The 17,924-nt window shown below is 39.7% G+C and overlaps 1 protein-coding gene across 1 annotated transcript in view; it reads left to right on the forward strand.

Moving 5' to 3' along the window:
* The window catches only part of ADAMTSL1 (ADAMTS like 1), a gene marked incomplete at both ends in the record, with an annotated part of 454,988 nt that overhangs the window by 364,142 nt on the left and 72,922 nt on the right, over window positions 1–17,924 (forward strand). The window contains 3 exons of the mRNA XM_084278732.1: window positions 326–473; window positions 4,198–4,282; window positions 17,464–17,765. Of these exons, the coding sequence (XP_084134858.1) occupies window positions 326–473; window positions 4,198–4,282; window positions 17,464–17,765 (535 nt within the window). The remainder of the gene's footprint in view (window positions 1–325; window positions 474–4,197; window positions 4,283–17,463; window positions 17,766–17,924) is intronic.

A 17,924-nucleotide genomic window follows, 5' to 3' on the forward strand; every position in this document is an offset into this window, starting at 1 on the left:
TATCCAATATGGGACAGATGGCTACAAGCCAAGGAGCCAACATTGAGAGGGTGACACTGCAAGAGAAATCCAGTGGCAAAATGTCCAAACCAAGTAAATGTGCAGAGCAATAAGGAAAAAAAAAACAAACCCCAAAACCTGATATGTTTGTACCTTATCCACAACTACAAAATATTATGAATAATTTATGTTCAGGGTTGGGTGTTTCTGCACCACGTTTGGCTCTCTCATGTACACATACTTCTACTTCATATTCCATTTTACTTATCGCTCCTGTGACATGTCACAAACACTTTTCTTTGTTCTTTTTTTTTTTTTCTTCTAGTGCACTGTGACCTGTGGACAAGGACTCAGATACCGTGTGGTTCTTTGCATTGATCACAGGGGGCTGCATACAGGAGGCTGTAGCCCTAAAACAAAGCCTCACATAAAAGAAGAATGCATTGTACCCACTCCCTGCTACAAACCGAAAGGTAATGAGGCCAAAGGATTCTCATAATTTTTCCAGAGCTCTTCCATATTGAGCACTTTTGCTGCAGGTAGTACTGTTTCCACCTGCATTGAGTTGTGAATTTGTAGGTTTGACCTCAGTGATTGGGCTAAATTTGGCCTGTCTTTTTAAAGGAATTAAATATATAAATAACATTTATGGTAGATAAATGTAACGATAAATTTAAAGTGTTCATAATTTGGAGCTTGGAATAGGTTAGAAGCAAGCTTTGTATATCCCATCATTAAGTTCCTCTTACTATCAAGGCTGCAAAATTTGGAAGACTGTTAGTCTTGAAACATCTAATAGCAAGGGGTACTCACATGTATAGAAATGTTTACTGACTTGGGCCACAGACAGAGAGTAATACTGGGGTAAATCCCCCACATTTTGTTGAGGAGAAAATACTTCTGCAGCTGTTTGGAGGTTCTTCTGGGGTGGGAATTTTTCTTAGACAAAATCCTGGAGACTGTTTTGGATTAATGGACAGTGGCCATGTGCAGCAGACACAGGTGTTTAACTGTTTCAATGGGTATATGAACGTGCATGTATACAGCCCTGTCGATAGAACCTCTGTGTCTGTATGCTAACTTACAGAAACTTCTGAGCTGCAGCTGTGCAGGTAAACTTAATTTCCCTCAACTGGAGACTCAAATCCCACCATAAGAAGAAATCAATTCCTTTTAAAAAAATGAATTGTTATACTGATACATAGAAAGAGCTCTTGTTACGAAGCCCTGTGAAATAAAAGTGACCTGTGAAATTGTGTTGATCCAAGGTGGAACAGTGAAATTTGGAATTCTGATTTCTGCACCCCATTGCTGATGGTGGGTGCACTTGCCAAGTTTCAAAATTCCGGTTCATCTGAACCATGAGAATTCACTGTGTCTGCCAGCCATCAACATGGTGAAAACCAGACATGGGGCTTCTGGGGAGTGGGGGGGATGTTTGCACTGTATTTTCCAGGCTGACATGAGCTCACTCTGTCCATCTTCCAAGATAAAAAAAAACAACCCGAGGCCCTGTGACTGCATAGCATGACTCTGAGCCTCAAACAGAGCTTCAGTGGGTTTGGGCTCAGGCTGTCAGTTGTTTTTATGGGGCTTTGTCTATTTATGGTGTTCAGAGCACAAGTAAAGCGAGATCCTGTCTGACTGCAGCAATCATTGTGAGCAAAATGCAGTAAGACATGAAAAAATCAGGTGTTGCGAGCAACCCACAATTGACTTCTCCCTAGGGAACCCAAGAAGGGTGCAAGACTAGGAAAGCTTTGCTTGTCTGCATCTGTCAAGAAGCCTCTTCCAATGGGACTTATCTGGGAACAAAGTAAATTGCTGGAAGCCCACCCTGGCAACAGAGTGGCATCTTTACTCAGGATTAACAGTTAAGCTGACATTTGCATCACACAAATGATTCATTTCTGATTATAAGCAGTTATTTCTTTCTTCATTTTTTTTCTCAAGGCATGGAGAGGCCTATGTGAAGCATACTGTTTTGCTTGGGTTTAATTTTACTCCTCATCTTGGTTCTGCAATGCTTTCATAGTTGTGCCTAGATAGTTCAAGTGGCAGTGTTTGAATACCCATATACTTGAAGGCTGAATAGTGCTTTCAGAAGAAAGTTGGACCAGATGATATCCAGAGGTCTCTTCCAATCCAAATTACTCTATTTTTGTGCTGGAAGCTTGTCCTTTTCATTTCAACAAACAGGAGTTAGACATTTAAAGCAGTAAGGGCAGCACTCTTAGCTTGCTTTTTCCTTCTGGAGCTAGATGAACGTAAAGCAGAAAACCAATCTTCCTACCTAACTGAAGCAGAAAGACAAAGCTATGGAATTCCCTCTTCTTTTAACACAAAGTGCTAAGCAGAAATGGAATGCAAATAATGCATGCAATTTATTTCATTCTAGTTTATTGAAGCACTAAGGCACATTATCTTTCATCAGTATGGGGAAAAATAGGATATCCCTGGATTAATTAATGATCTTCAGTTTCAAAAGAGAAAGTGTATTCATCTAATACAACTTTCTATATAATGTAGGATTTAAGTGGGTTTAGTAGAACTGTTTTATAAAATATTTTGCTTTGATCTCCAAATGTAAAAATTCCTCCTTAGCTTATGTCAAGGGTGACTTTTTTTTTGTCAGAGCACACTGTACAAAATTAACATTTCTAATCCTCTGACTCATTTTACAATATAGATGATAAATAACTACATCTCTAATACAGAAAACTTATTTTAAAAGTCAGATAACAGGCAATGGTACACAAGGGTTTATGCTTATTACAAGCACTTGTGTCCAAGCAAAAAAAGCACAGAAGTAAGATCTGGCTTTCCAAAACCCATAAAACAAGCTGCAGAACATATAAATAGAAATATCTCCCATCATATTTTGGATAACAAATGCAGTAAAATATAGATTAAACTAAGAGCTGTGTTGGCAAGTATTGATCCTTAAATGGCACTAATAAATACGTTAGAGTAAGAGCTTGGCAAGCTATTTCTAAGAGAGGCAGAGTAATTCTATTACTTTGCCTTTTTTCCTCAGTTAGTAGCTTGCTCCAAGGAAATCTGCTTGACTAAATTTTCAGTAGCTGTGAAATCAAGTTTTAAATTGATGTTCCTCTAGAAAACAGATGACAAATGGGAAATTTTGCCTGTGTATGTGAAAGGTTCGGCATTGTGCACAACAGAATGACAGAAAATTCCTGACTATTCTGAAGGACATTAATCTGCTCCTGTCGGGGAGTACAAGCCTGTGCATTATATAAACCTGAAAGGCTTAGGTGATTTGTGAGTGGCAAATAGGTCTGGCCCTGATTATCCTCAGTGGTCTGAGTATCACTCCCTTTTATTTGTGTTTTTTTTCCCCTGATCCTATCCCAGAACATTTTGTTGAAACACAAAGCTCATTCTCAAATTATAGTGCCAAGTTTGCCCTTGCTTTATACCCCTGTAGAGCTAAAACAGCTCCACCGCCTTTAGCTCAATTACTCAACACCGCATGAGAGTGGAATTAGGTTTGCAAAGTGCCATGGCCCTTTGCTCCCTGGAGCAGAGCAGCTTGTTACGCTACGCGCACAACCTGGAGGAGAAGAAAAGCAGTTCTGCTGCTTTCCATCAGAAATGACAGAAGAAGTATCAAGCTTGTGTTTTTTAAATCCACGTAACTGATGAACTGATAAAGTTCAAAGTACCATTTGGACATTTTATTATGGTTTCTCTGGGTTTTTTTTTCCTGTGGTACCACTCGTCAAATCAGGGTTTTCTTCCTTTTTGTAATCTGTCAAAACCAAGCTTAATGTCTCTTCTGACGTTACAAAATTTAAGGGTAAACATGGATTTTATACATTTTGCCTTTGTGGTGTCAATGGAGGCCTGTTACACTTGCAAGACTCCCTCCAAAAATACTTTCCAAAGTACTTGCTTTTACAGCCCAGTGCCATAGTCTAAGTGACTTCATTTGCCTTTCTGGCTTTGGAACGCCATAACCCTTCTAGCTGCAGCAGTGAACTGTCTGACCATATAACATTGTAAGTTATGGTCCAGGTGATGAAGGAGTTTCTCCTGCTCTCCTGTCTCTCTTTATGCTCAGCCTCCATGTGGATGAAGGCACAGCTACCTCACAGGCATGCTGGGTGAAAGAGGAGAGGCTGGCACACATTACTACATACTTCCTATTTTCACACACTTATGTTTGTTCCATAGAGAAACTTCCAGTGGAAGCAAAGTTGCCATGGTATAAGCAGGCTCAAGAGCTGGAGGAAGGAGCAGTAGTGTCTGAAGAACCATCGTAAGTCTTAGAAAATTTGCTTATAGCTTGTTGGGATCTGGGGCTTGCACTGAGATAACATAGTCTCTTGAAATTGTATTTGGTTTTCATTTCAGTGGAAAGGCTAAACTCAACCCTGTGAAAGTCAGGTGGCTTAAGGCAATGTCACACTTAGATATGGAGAGACAAAATTGAAGAAAGCAAAGGCAGATTTAATTCGAATTTAATGCCTTTCTCAATAATATTACAGCAGGAGCCTGTCTACCTACAAAGTTATATGTTCTCCACTACCACTGTATCTCTGCAACTCAGTACTTTTATTTATTCTAATACCCTTTTGAAGTAAGTGGTAAAACACAGTGATGAGTCCCCCTCATCTGCCCCAAAGGAAGACTGTAGTAGCAGTAAAAAACTTTAGCAGAAAATAAACTAGAAACCTCGGGCCTGTGGATTGTTTTGCCTTGTCATCTTCTACCTCATCATTTCAGGGACTTTCCCTTCCCTGCTTTTCAAGCCTCTTTATGGCCTTTGCCCAGTCTCAATTCCTTCCCCACCATTAGTAGCACTTCCTCATGCTGCAGACCCTCTTGAATGGCAGGTTGTCCTACGTACATACATGATGTGTCAATGTATGTACATAGGACAATCCACTCACATCATGGCTGCCTGAAATGACAGAAGCTGTATATTTTCCTCCTAAATACATACAATTAAGTCATTATGCCCTTTAACTGTAACCTTTTTTTCCCCCTCTTTGTTTTTCTTCTGTTCTTTGAAAAAAAATACAGTTGAGTTAGAAAGAGGTGGAGGAGGCAAGATATCTACAGGTAATGCTGAAGAAAAAGATACCACAGTAAGACATTGGGAAAGAACTCTTCCACTTAGGGTTTTTACTTGCTTTTTCACTGCATTAGTAAGAAAATCTGACTCTATGAATCTGATCTGGTATATAGCTTGGTTCTTTACACACTGCTATTGAAAATACAGTTTAGTAGTTTCTATATATGGTCCATTTCATTAACAGCAGGCCGCAGGAAAAGTTAAAAAAATGTATTGGTTTAAAAAAACCCTCAGAATTTCATTCAGAATTTAGTTTATTGTCATTTATGGATAATTAATCTTCCTTAGCCCATAAAAAACTGCAGCGAAGAGGAAGCTACAGTAAAACTGGTATACCACGTAAACCTTTAGCAACGAGGGTGAGAATTTCAAAATACTGTTATGGTTATGGTTTTCATTTTTTATTCTGGAACTGTTATAAATGCATGCTATAATTTTAACCTCTGTATGCAGCTTTAGTCTGTATCCAGTTCCTCGTGGCTGAGCACATGGCATTTTTTATGGCAACTGCAGCTGTGTATTAGACTAAAACACATTGTTTGTTATGCAATATAATTGCAGTTGTGGCATGGTTAATATGAATTGAAGTAATCTGAAACTGGAATATTGAAATGGAGTTAGAGGCATATATAATGAAGCCTTCAAAATAAAAACTATTTTAAACCAGCTGACACATGTATACATAAATGCATGCAAACACATGCATACAGACACACATTTGTACACATATATACAAACACAGATACTTATGTTTATATATATGTATTAGTAGCAACTACATATTTTTTCCAGAGTTTCATAGACATGTAGATTGTTTTGTTCAGCATCAAAGCCTAAAAAATTCAGTATTTGTGAGTGTACTCATTTTTCATTTGTAAAGTGTGGTTTATTTCTTTACGACTTTTCTTGTGACTATACTAAACCACGTTGCTGAAGGTACATTTATCAAACTGTAAGTAACCCCTGGAAGCATACGTTGTAAAAAAAAGATGTAGTATTGGGAAGTTTTGGGAAGTGATCATATCTAGAACAATTTTTTTTCACTAAGATTTTTTTTTAGATAAATTTTGTGAACAATGTTGGCAGTACTATAGGAAAAGAGTATAGTAATATATATGAGTCTATGTAGCTTTAACAAGTAGAGGATTGTAGAGAGTAAGCACAACCCACAGAAAAAGAACAGGCTTTTTGAAATCATGATGTGATTTTTAATAAAATAGTCAGGAAAATCTTATGGGTATATTACTTGTGGTACTAAAACAGACCTTGAGAGATATAAAGAAAAGGGCATTTAAGAACTCTAAAATGCTTTAAGAACAGTTATGGCACCTCCTTACTTTATGGTTTCACTGCTCTGCTGCTGCAATAAAAGCTCTTTTGTGCAAAGACATTCTATTCTTTTTGTCCCATCTCATGCTTCAGTAATACCAGTGGATAGTAACATGCCAATACAGTGGGGCACGGTCTAGCCTATCTTCATTCTGCCATGGGGAGGTGCTTTGAACAATTTTTTTCACCTTGCAAAGGAAAAATCCAGGACCTTGTATAATCTTTATTTTAGGCTGATAAGAAATCTACATGATATTGAAGTAAAATACGGATTTTTCTATGAGTTGACTAACAGCTAAAATAAAAGGCACAAAGTCAGGGTGTTTATGCAGACTTTCTCAAAGCTCAGAGATATCCATGCCTTATGTTTAGTTTGAAATGATTTGAAGTGATAAGGCATGAGACAGAAAGATCAAATAAAAACTTAGAGGACCTGCACTGAAGCCATCCATGCATTCCCTGCCTGTAAACTGTAACAGCCATCTGCATGTTGTTCAAGAATATCTAACCTGGTGGCAGAGACCTTGAGCAGTGAACTTCCATAGAAAATCAGTTTGGGTGCCTCACCATTAGTAGTGGTTTTCACTAATGTCTAACTTTGAACAGTTATACATTTTAGGTTCTGGAAAAAACATACAGTTGAAAAACTGTATGTCATGACATAAATAGTAGACAGAACGTTCAGAACTCACCTAGATAGTTGATAATCAACTTTAATGCCAGTTTTATTGTGTCGCTTGTCCTCATTCAGCTGTGTAGGGATTACAAATAAAACAACTAGTTGAAAACCAAGGTGTATTACATTTCTGCAGCTATACAGAAACATAGTTTAATACTCCATTGCTTACCATGCTGACAGATATCTGGCTACCACCTACATATTTTGGCTGGTGAATGATCAGTCCAGAGTGTAGATGCATGCTAATTTGAGGTTCTGAATGATTGAGAGCTTTTAAATGTTGGATCAAGCATTAGCTGGTGTAAGACAGTATGTGATTAGCTATTTTCCTGACTGTATTTGAGTAACTAGAACATGTCCATCAATTTCTTCCTGTCTTAACACCTACACATCCTGTAGTGAATTACTTTGCTGTAAGTATGTTTAGAAAACATACAAGGGGTTGTAAAAAACATTTTTAATTACTTCTACTCCTCTGAGGAAGCTATTTCCTTTCTCTGATTCAATAAAGCGGAGCTGGCTGAGCAGATTTTGTGGGTGGGGGTTGAACTGGGCAGCCAGGGTGGGCTTTCTTTGAGATCCCAGTCCTCCACTTATCAGAGAGGGAATGATGAGCAGCGTGGAGCATAAAGGGAGTACTTACAGAGCCAGAGGAGCAGCTGAAGACCTTCAGTGGCATGGTAATCCAGGTGCTGAAGAGGCAGGGTTGTGTGTTCATGAGAATGTTTGCTTGAAGTTGGAGTAATGAAAGTTTCTTCAGATAAGCTGTGCTTATGTGATTTTCCTAATTTCTCTGTCGTGATGTAATAACTGCCAATTTCATGACTACACTTGGGCAGATGTCTGTAAGGGCTCGTATTTTCATCGAATCAAAGAATAGTTAGGGTTGGAAGGGACCTCAAAGATCATCAAATTCCAACCCACCTGTCATGGGTCATGACACCTGTCACTAGACCAGGCTGCTCAAGGCCCCATCCAACCTGGCCTTGAACTCCTCCAGGGAGGGGGCATGCACCACATCCCTGGGCAACCTGTTACAGTGCCTCACCACCCTCATAGTGAAGAACTTCTTAATATCCAATCTAAATCTTACCCCTTCCAATTTAAAACCATTCCCCCTCATCCTATCACTACATGCCCTTCTAAAAAGTCCCCCCCAGCTTTCATATAGGTCCCCCTTCAGGTACTGGAAGACCACTATAAAATCTCCCTGAAGCCTTCTGTACTCCAGGCTGAACAACCCCAATTCTCTCAGCCTGTCTTCATAGGAGAAATGCCTCACCCCTTTGTGGCCCTCCTCTGGACCTGTTCCAACAGTTCCATGTTCTTCTTATGTTGGGGGCTCCAGAACTGGACACAATACTCCATGTGGAGTCTCACGAGAGAAGAGAGGAAGAATCACCTCCCTTCACCTGGTGGTCACTCCTTTTGATACAGACCAGGATACAGTTGGCCTTATAGGCTGCAAGCAGGCACTGTTGCCTCATATTGAGCTTCCAGTCCACCAGCACCCCCAAGTCCTTCTCTACAGGGCTGCTGTCTATCACATCATTTCCCGGCTTGTATTGATGACAAAGATTGCTCCAATCCAGATGCAGGACCTTGCACTCTGCCTTGTTGAACCTCATGACGTTTACATGGGCCCACTTATCTAGCCTGTCCAGGTCCCTCTGGATGACATCCCATCCTTCCAGTATGTCAACTGTACCACTCAGCTTGGTGTCATCTGTGAACTTGCTGAGGGTGCACTCATCCTCACTATCAATGTCATTGATAACTAATACTGGTCCCAGTATGGACCCTTGAGAGATGCCACTTGTCGCAGTTCTCCATCTGGACATTGAGCCATTGACAACTACTCTCTGGATGCAACCATCCAATCAGTTCCTTATCCACCAAACAGTTCACTCATCAAATCCATATCTCTCCAGTTTAGAGTGAAGGATGTCAGGGTGGGGGTCTGTGTCAAAGGCTTTGCAGAAGTCCAGATAGATGACATCCATTACTTTTCCTGTGTCTACTGATGTGGTCACCCCATCATAGAAAGCCACTAGGTTGGTCAGGCAGGATTTGCCCTTGGTGAAGCCAAGCTGTCTGTCTTGAATCATGTTCCTGTCTTCATATACCTTAACATAGCTTCTAGGAGGATCTGTTGCACGATCTTCCCAGGCACAGAGGTGAGGCTGACAGGTTGGTAGTTTCCCAGGTCATCGTTTTTACCCTTTTTAAAAGTGGGAACAACATTACCCTTCTTCTAGTAACCAGGCAATTTCCCTGAGTGCCATGACTTGTCATACGTGATGGAGAGCGGTCTGGCAACCATGTTCACCCCAGGACTCTGGGACGCATCTCATCAGGTCCCATAGGCTTATATATGTTCAGGTTCCTCAGGTGGTCACAAACCTGGTCTTCCCCTACAGTGGGAGGGGCTTTACCCCCTTGTGTCCCATATTCCTCTTCAACACTTCATCTGAAACTCCTCCTAAGCTTTCCTCCACCACCAAGTCACTGGTCCCTGTTCCTCTACAGACTCATTCTTTACAGCCAAGGGACTGGTTTTTCCCTACCACTGTCACATTTTCTTTGTTTCTTCAGGCAGAGAAAGGAAACCCCGTGAGAAGAAACTATTGTCCATCTCAAAGTGGTTTGTTTTTTTTTTTCTGATTGGAAATTTAAAAGCTAAACAAAGAAATTTTCATCAGATTTCTGCTATACATTGAGTTCTCGTATTTGTCAACTGAGTTGCTGTCTTGACTTTTGGGACTTTCTGGCGAATAAGATTTTTGTTATGAAATGGTGTGCTTTGAGTTATAACATTACACATTTCTTTACATTGTCCTTCCATATGTAGTTTACAGTTGTTTTCTAACATGTGCTGCTAGAGCAGCAGATGCCTCATTTTTATTCCATCTGCTTGTAGTGGATTCCATTATTTATTTCTTCAGGAATTTCTAAAGGAAGCAAGTCTTAAAGTTGAATTTTGTCTGTATATGTCTATCTGTCAGTTGCCTTCCTCTTCTCTCAGTAATGTCTGAATTTATTCCTATTAAGTGAATTTGACAGAGGTATAAAGTTATCACACAGAATTTTACACATCTGTCAAATCTGGTTGATATTCACCAGGAAATTCAGTGGTAGTATTTTCCACATATTTCACTGACCTAAATGACTAGGTAAAAAACTGACACCCTAATTCCCTAGCTGAAAGAAGTTTTTTAAAGGAGTTTGGTCCTTAAAAGATACCAGAAAATCCACTTGGGCAGTCAGCCTTCAAATATAAATCCATTTTAAATCAGTCTTCATCAGTTCTGCCTCTCAAAGAATTAATCATAACCAGTTCAGCCACTTGATGGCTAGAGGGGGTGGCTATGCTTGTATTGTCTGACCTGCTGCACCCCTATATGGGGTCAATTAAATATTAATTACTGACAGAACTACTATGACGTACTCTAGGTTGGCAATAAAGTATTGCAGACTTTGTTAGGACAAAGGTTTACTGTGAGAAGTCCTTGCTGTCCTGTATCATACGTATTGTTTTCCTGTTGCTGTCCATCTCTGAAGTGACCATTGCCCAGGCCGTAGGAATATGTTATCTGAGGGAGAAGCCAAAGTATCTTTCTATCTGACCTCTACCACCAGAGCTCATTACACCAGCACAGCGTGACAGCTGGAGTCAGAAAGAGCAGCAGTCATGATTAAAAAAGCATGGGGTTTTTTTAAGCATAATGAGATTGGTTTTATGGGTGGTGGAGGGGTTGTTTAAAGGATTTCTGCCTCTAACTCTTGAAAAATACTTTTGTATGTTAACACCATACCCAGGTTTTAACATACTGCCATAAATAAACCTGGTGCTAGCCATAAAAAGAAGCAGTGTGGGGAAGAAGAGGGCAAACAATAATATCTGGATGCCAGATGGCACCATCATAGTGATGGGGCCGGTTCAGTAAAAAACAAAAGGAAATTCCTGACATGCATCAGTGGTGGAGGGACAGACAAAGCCCTCAGGGAACTGGATATGGACAGAGAGGCCAGTGTGGCAGTCACCCAATATCTTTCCCTTGCTTTTCAGTAGGTATTTATGTTTCCAAAGACACCTAAGCTATTTTATTTTGTTTTTTCCTGTTATATATACTTCCATCATGAAGTTCATACCCAATTCACAGCTTCGTAAGTAATTTTAAAGCTTCCTACAAACATCTTACTTTTGAAATAAAGCATGTTATGATTATTGGATTACCAAAAAGGACATACATGCATGCTGTGAACTGCTAGACTGTTGCTTGTCCACTTCACTGTCATGCAGTAAAGAGGAAGAAGGAAGTGTAGAGAAACTTCTGCATATTAGTATTTAATGACCAAAAAAAAAATCAACTCTATATATGATCAGTCATATGGAAGATCACCAGTAAGGCAGCCTAACATAAGGTAATGTTTCCTATTTATTCATTCTAGGAGCCCCTTTAGACAGTTGCCACTACCTAGAATTTATGCATAATATCTATACAGGGCAGAAGCAGTTATCTTTCCCTGGAGAGAAAAGCAGCGGTGAATTTATGGAGCACACCAACAGTATGGAATTATTTGACATAAAGCTGAAGGGGAAGATATTCAAGCTAAACTTAGGAGAAACTATCGGTAGACAGATTGCAATCATTCAGATTGGAGCCGGACCTATGCAGCTGGCTCTGGTGCTTTTACTCTTACAGATAAAGCCCAGAGATTTTATTGACAAGTGGTCATGACCTCTGTTTCACTTCTCTGAACAAGTGTTGAGTGTGAGCATCCTGCAGTGTTACCCACACGTTAAAACCAAGGGAAAGGCAGCCTCTCCTTTCCAATGGCAAAGATTTTCATTTCAGCTCAAGACGTCTGAGCTCAGTTCACACTCTAGTGACTGAAAATTTCTAAGTCTTCGAACACATCACTGAGCATTTTATTTCACCAGTAGTACCTCATTTTACAAGCCTTGATAGATGGATATCTGTGCCTTTGAACTCTCAGTCTTACTAGTACGGACTTTGTCTGAACCATGGATTTACCAAACACTGAGTGAAAAACAACAAACAAACAAACAAACAAAACCCCCCCCAATAAAAATTAAGGGTGATACAGAATTAAGTAACAGTGAAGAAAACAAGGTATTTTTCTCCATAGATCACAGGACATCAGTCTGTATACACACTTTTTTTCTTCTTCATAAAACACATTGTAGGAATCGTCCTTGACAGAAGAAGCTGTGGCTATGTAGATCAAATGTTCTAGAGATCTTCACAAAACTTGGCAGGAGTCTCCACAGGTCTCACCCTCAACCCGCTATGACCTGCTGTGCAAAGACTCACGTTACTGAGCATTGGTTTTGTTTCTCTTCTTCTGACTTCCCCAGTTACAAATATGTTGCTATACAGAGGAGAATATGCACCAGTCCTTAACTGTGCCCAGAAAAAATATCGTTATGCTGAAACCGTTTTTTTGAAGGAAAAGGTATCATTACCCTGAGACTAAGTACTGCCATTGTCATCTCTGTTCTCAACTTTTGACATTACTTTTGCTGCCTTAAGATGCAAAAGTCAAATACACATGTGCCTAGAATATTTTAGTTTACAAAAGTTGGATTTTTGAATACATTCCCTTCATAGAATTTAAAGAGATGGGTTTTTTTTTAAATGATCACTAGAGATACTGTTGTTTGAAAGGGCATCCTCATGTGTGAATGTGAATAATAACATCTACAATTGCAAACAGTCCTCACAAAATTGAGCTGGTCAGCTGGTGAGGAGCACACTGGGTAGAGTTCATGTGTGGATGAAATTGTGTGGATGACTACAATTCACTTGTACTGGCAGGCCCATTGGACATACAGTCTGAAGGCTGAGCTGCTGTACTGTTTTCCATACAAACATGGTAAGTTGGTTGTGCTGTCAGTATAGTACACCACAAAAACAATGAGCCAGAACCAGTTCCGGACCACACCTGAATGACGCCTTCTGAAGTCCATCAATCTCGGTTGCATTATATTTCTTTTCCTCCATTCCTAGAACATTCCTAGAACAAATTGTGAGACCTCAATAGGTCACTAAAACCACCGAAAAACACAATTCCTCTATTTAAATCCAAAAACTCACTGTTTGCAAGGGCTGTTGGTATATTGCAAAAAGGTTACTAGTTCATCAACATAACAGTGCCCAAAGGTGAAGGAAACAAGTATGAGCATTTGTGTAGAAGCACCATCCAGTTTTAACCCCAAGTTTTCTTTGGAGAATTTTCCATCTTTCATTCCAACCCTTTTCTAGCTTGAAAGCACTGTTGCCCATGGAGATGCCCATTTTGGGGTGGGGAGGTGACAGGCAGAGTGAAATCCTTCAGTCATCCCACAGCTGAGTGCTGTAATGTCAAAATTACAGCAGCTGACACAGTTAAGTCAGTCATAACAAAGCAAGGTCATGATTTCCCCTCTTTCCAGCTTTCACTTTACCTAGTAGTGAGTGATCTCTCTAACACAGCAGCAAAATACTCCTCTTTGAAATATTCACCAGAGCTCTCAGAACACACTGCTGTATTTTTCCTTTGGAGAAGAAGTATTGTCATATCTGCTGTTCATCAGGTGAACTTTGATGCAATGTCAACATGCCAATCACGGAGAAGTAAGTTAAGGGCTATGAAATATTCTTTATTTTCCATTTGTATGGCTGTTAGCCCAATTGGTTCTGGCTGCCACATCACTAGAACTAGTAATTGTCTTATTTATTGGCATTGTTTTTGTATGGACTATTATTATGGTGAGATTTAATTAAACAACATGGAGACATTCTTTCCTGTTTTCTAAACCCCATATTTCTCAGTAAATCTATTTCACTACTACTTTATTCAAAGAAGACCCAGATGTAAGCATGCAGAAAACCACAGTGCTGCACAGCAGAAGGTACACTACATACAGAAAAAAATAACGAGTAACTCTAAACCCAACTGCTTATTATTCACACACTTCCAGTGTTTTGTGCTAACTACTTGGCAACATTTATCATTAATGACCACACAAAGACATTTGAAAGCCATTGCAATTGTCTGGGTTTAAGATAATGGAAAATTCAGAACCATTGTATATTTGTATTATACATTCACATTGCGTAAATGTTCGGTATCTAATGACAAGCCCTAGATGGAGATGTGTGCAAGATTGTCTTGAGTTTCTTCCCCTTTTTCTGTTTTCAACTGTTTTGATTCTACCAATTCACTCTTTAGCAGCCAACAGCTATATTAGAATTAAATTACACTTACATATTTATCACTTAAAATGTAGAAAGAGCGCCTAGAAACCTGAATAAAATGTAATTTCCTCAAGGTATCCCAGTGTTACCACTATGTGTTGCTGACTAGGATAAAATAATACGTGGCATTTACAGGTCAAGCCTCTTTTCAAAAAAGGATTCAATCTGCTTTAATAATGTTCTTACTTCCATGCTGAGTCCTCTCACTTTTGTTTCTGTGTTTGTATGTGTGGTACGCGTCATGTGTAAATATTCTAAGTATATAAAGTATCTCTGGATTTTCAAATGGGTAATTTTAATACCTGGCAAAATATCATCCCTTTTGGTTTGGAATACAGCAGCTCTTAAAGAAAGCAGAATTATGCAATGATTCACTGCATTAGAATATATATATAGCAGTCTGCTTCTGATGAAGACCAGTGCCTTTTTCTTTGGTAACCTGATTAGTATTTCTACCTCTTTGTCAGGTCAAGAAGCTATACATTTAAACTAAACAAAATATGTGAGTCAGACTGGCTGATATGGACTGTTAAATTTGTGACAGGAGATTTTCCACATCAAAATAGTATTATAGGAAAGTCTTAGAGAAAACAAGATGAGTGGCCCACCTATATGGCTAAAAGACTATAATTCTTTCAAAATGAAGGATATCATCTTTGAAACATGACTGATCTTTTAAGATAAAATGTCTCAGGGTACGGAAATTGAAACATTTTGTATCATTAATTTCTCAAAGGCTTTACTCCAGAAAGAAATCTTACTGTCTTTGTAGGAACATTATGAATAGTTTGAAATGTTCCCATAATATATACAATCCATTTCTTTCCTTTCTATTACTTCCTGTGTGTAGTGCTAGCAGTGGAGATCAGGTTTATATCAGGATGATATAAACACCCACAAAAAGTTGGTAAAAAGGTGTGCACTCTCTGTACTATGAGATCATGCCCCTCTAGTCAGAGACCCTGGTACAAACATGCTTTGGGGGGTACCAGGTCCTTTCTTGGGTTTGGATTCCTTTTTTAACCCCAGAGTGAAGAGAAAGTGCTTTTGTCACATGGAGAAAGGCAGTGGATCACAGAATCACAGACTTAGAGAATGGGAGGGGTTTGAAGGGGCCTCTGGAGATCACCTGTCAGACCTCATGCTAAAGCAGGATCGCCTACAGCAGGTTGCACAGAAGAGCATCCAGTCAGATTTTTAATATCTCCAAAGGAGGAGACTCCACAGCCTCTCTGGGCAGCCTGTTATAGTGCTCTGTCATGTTCAAAGTGAAGAAGTTTTTCTTTGTATTCAGATAGAACTTACTGTTTTCCAGCTTGTGCCCATTGCCCCTAGTCCCATCACTGGGCACCACTGAAAAGACTGGTCTTATTCTCTTAATATCTGCCCTTTATTTACAAGTATGAAAAAAGAAGTGTATAAATATACTTTCAAAGATGCTGATTACAAAATTGCATTTTCTTTTTCTTCCTGCTGTTCATGGGACTTTGAAGGTGAGAAATGAGTTTCCTGTAGCCTTGAGTGTCCTAGGCTGTGAAAGAGACAGATATGTGTATTGCCTCCAACTCTGGGCCAAGCTGTCCAAGTCTGGTGTGACGTATATAAATAAAAACCAAAAGGAGAGGAATACTGTCAGTGGCAGCCATGTTTTAATCAAAAATACATCCTGTAAACTCTCATTTATTTGATAAATTTAGCTAATGCATATGTTTAGGTGCTGAAAGACCTAAACTCCTGTCAGGCAGTTGACCCTATCACAAAAAGCTTTTGGTTCATTAGAGTAGCACTTTAAAATATCAGTAAAAAAAAATTGCTGAGTTTGAAGAGCTGACAGATCCCAAACACTTGCTGTAAATGGAAGAATGTTATCAGTAGGGATTGTTCCTATGAGGTTCTTAATGGATCAGTGCCAGAACCAACTACCAGCTCTTCTGTTCCAGCCCTTGAGGTACATCTACAAATAATGTCTTGGAATTTGCCTCTGGCAGAAAGTTTGGCAGAATGACCAATATAGAAGTCAAGACAGTCACACAAAGCTATTTCTATCACCCTGTAACCTGGATTCATTACTGCAGTGCTTTAATACCACCAGCATCAGGTGGTATTAAGTAATGCAGTCATGGGGTACTCTGGAGCCACTGTTTCCAGAAAGATTTAGAAACCAGCATAGATCAACAATATCTCAGCAAAACAAGGTGTTATGTCTAAACAAGGTGGTAAAACAATGTGGTGTGGAGTTGAATGTGACCATTCTGCTTGATGTTACTTTAAGTAAAATGTGAGTTGAACTTCCAGCACTGATCTTTTTTAAGATCTTGGAAAAGTATGACAACACAGAAAAAATGAAATGTTATTCTACAGTTGATGGGGAAAAAAAAAAGGACAAAGGAATTCAGTCTGTTCTGCTTATTTTAATGATGGATGCAAGGTGCTGTTATTAATGTATGGACTTTCAGGGGCAAAAATTTGGTGTAAGGGTTCCTAATCAGTGAGAAGAGACCAACAGCCAGAGGAATACAGACTAGACATGGAACAGTGCGTTTTTTTAATGAGAAGGGAAATTAAATGTGCAGGGCAGGGGGGTGAGGGTGGCGAGGAGCAGCTAAAGAAATAGTGAGTTCTTGGTCTTTTTTATGGCTTCAAATTCAGGCTTAAAAATTGTTACTGCAATACAAAAACAATGGCTGAAATTACTTCCCCTGTAATACAGCAACTTGGTGGTAACAACAGCCTGTTCTAGCAAGCAGTTACTAGTCACCTAAGTGTCATATTGACTAAGGCAAAGGTGATCAAGGTTGCATACTAGCAAAAAAGTAGCTAATGGGATCATGCAGGATGCCATTCACTGAGACATCTTAAGATGTGCACTAAGTGAGCACCTATCTCCCTGGATATAAGGAGACACTCCCCATGAGTACTTGAGAGACCTTCTGCTCTTGGCATTAAGTTGTCAATGTGTCATGGCTTTTATGTGTATTTCATAATAGCCGAATGATGGGGTGAAGCATTTGTTTCTCATTAAACAGAATTTGGCCTTTGTCTTGCCTGGCTGTTTGTTGACGTAATTTGCCTTGCTCTCTCTCTCACAGGTTTATTCCTGAGGCTTGGTCCACATGTAGTGTCACCTGTGGAGTTGGCAGCCAGGTGCGGCTTGTGAAATGTCAAGTGCTCCTCTCTTTCTCTCAGTCCGTGGCTGACTTGCCCATTGATGAATGTGAGGGTCCCAAACCCGTGTCTCAGAGAGCCTGTTACAGTGGTCCCTGCAGTGGGGAGGCAACTGAATACACTCCAGAGGAAACTGAGCTGCTGTATGGCAGCTTCCAGGAGTTCGATGAGCTCTATGACTGGGAATACGAGGGTTTTACAGAATGTTCAGAGTCATGCGGAGGTGGTAAGTGCAAAATGTTTCTGTGCTGGATTTGTTTTCCCTCCCCAAGTGTGTGCTTTGCAGTGAACACCCACAGATGTGCTGCTTTGCTACAGATATTTAGAAACACTTGGCTTGGAAAAGACCTTTGAGATTATTAAGTCCAACCATAAGATCATCGAG

The sequence above is a fragment of the Gallinula chloropus genome (assembly GCF_964237585.1).
Source record: "Gallinula chloropus genome assembly, chromosome: Z".
NCBI lineage: Eukaryota > Metazoa > Chordata > Aves > Gruiformes > Rallidae > Gallinula > Gallinula chloropus.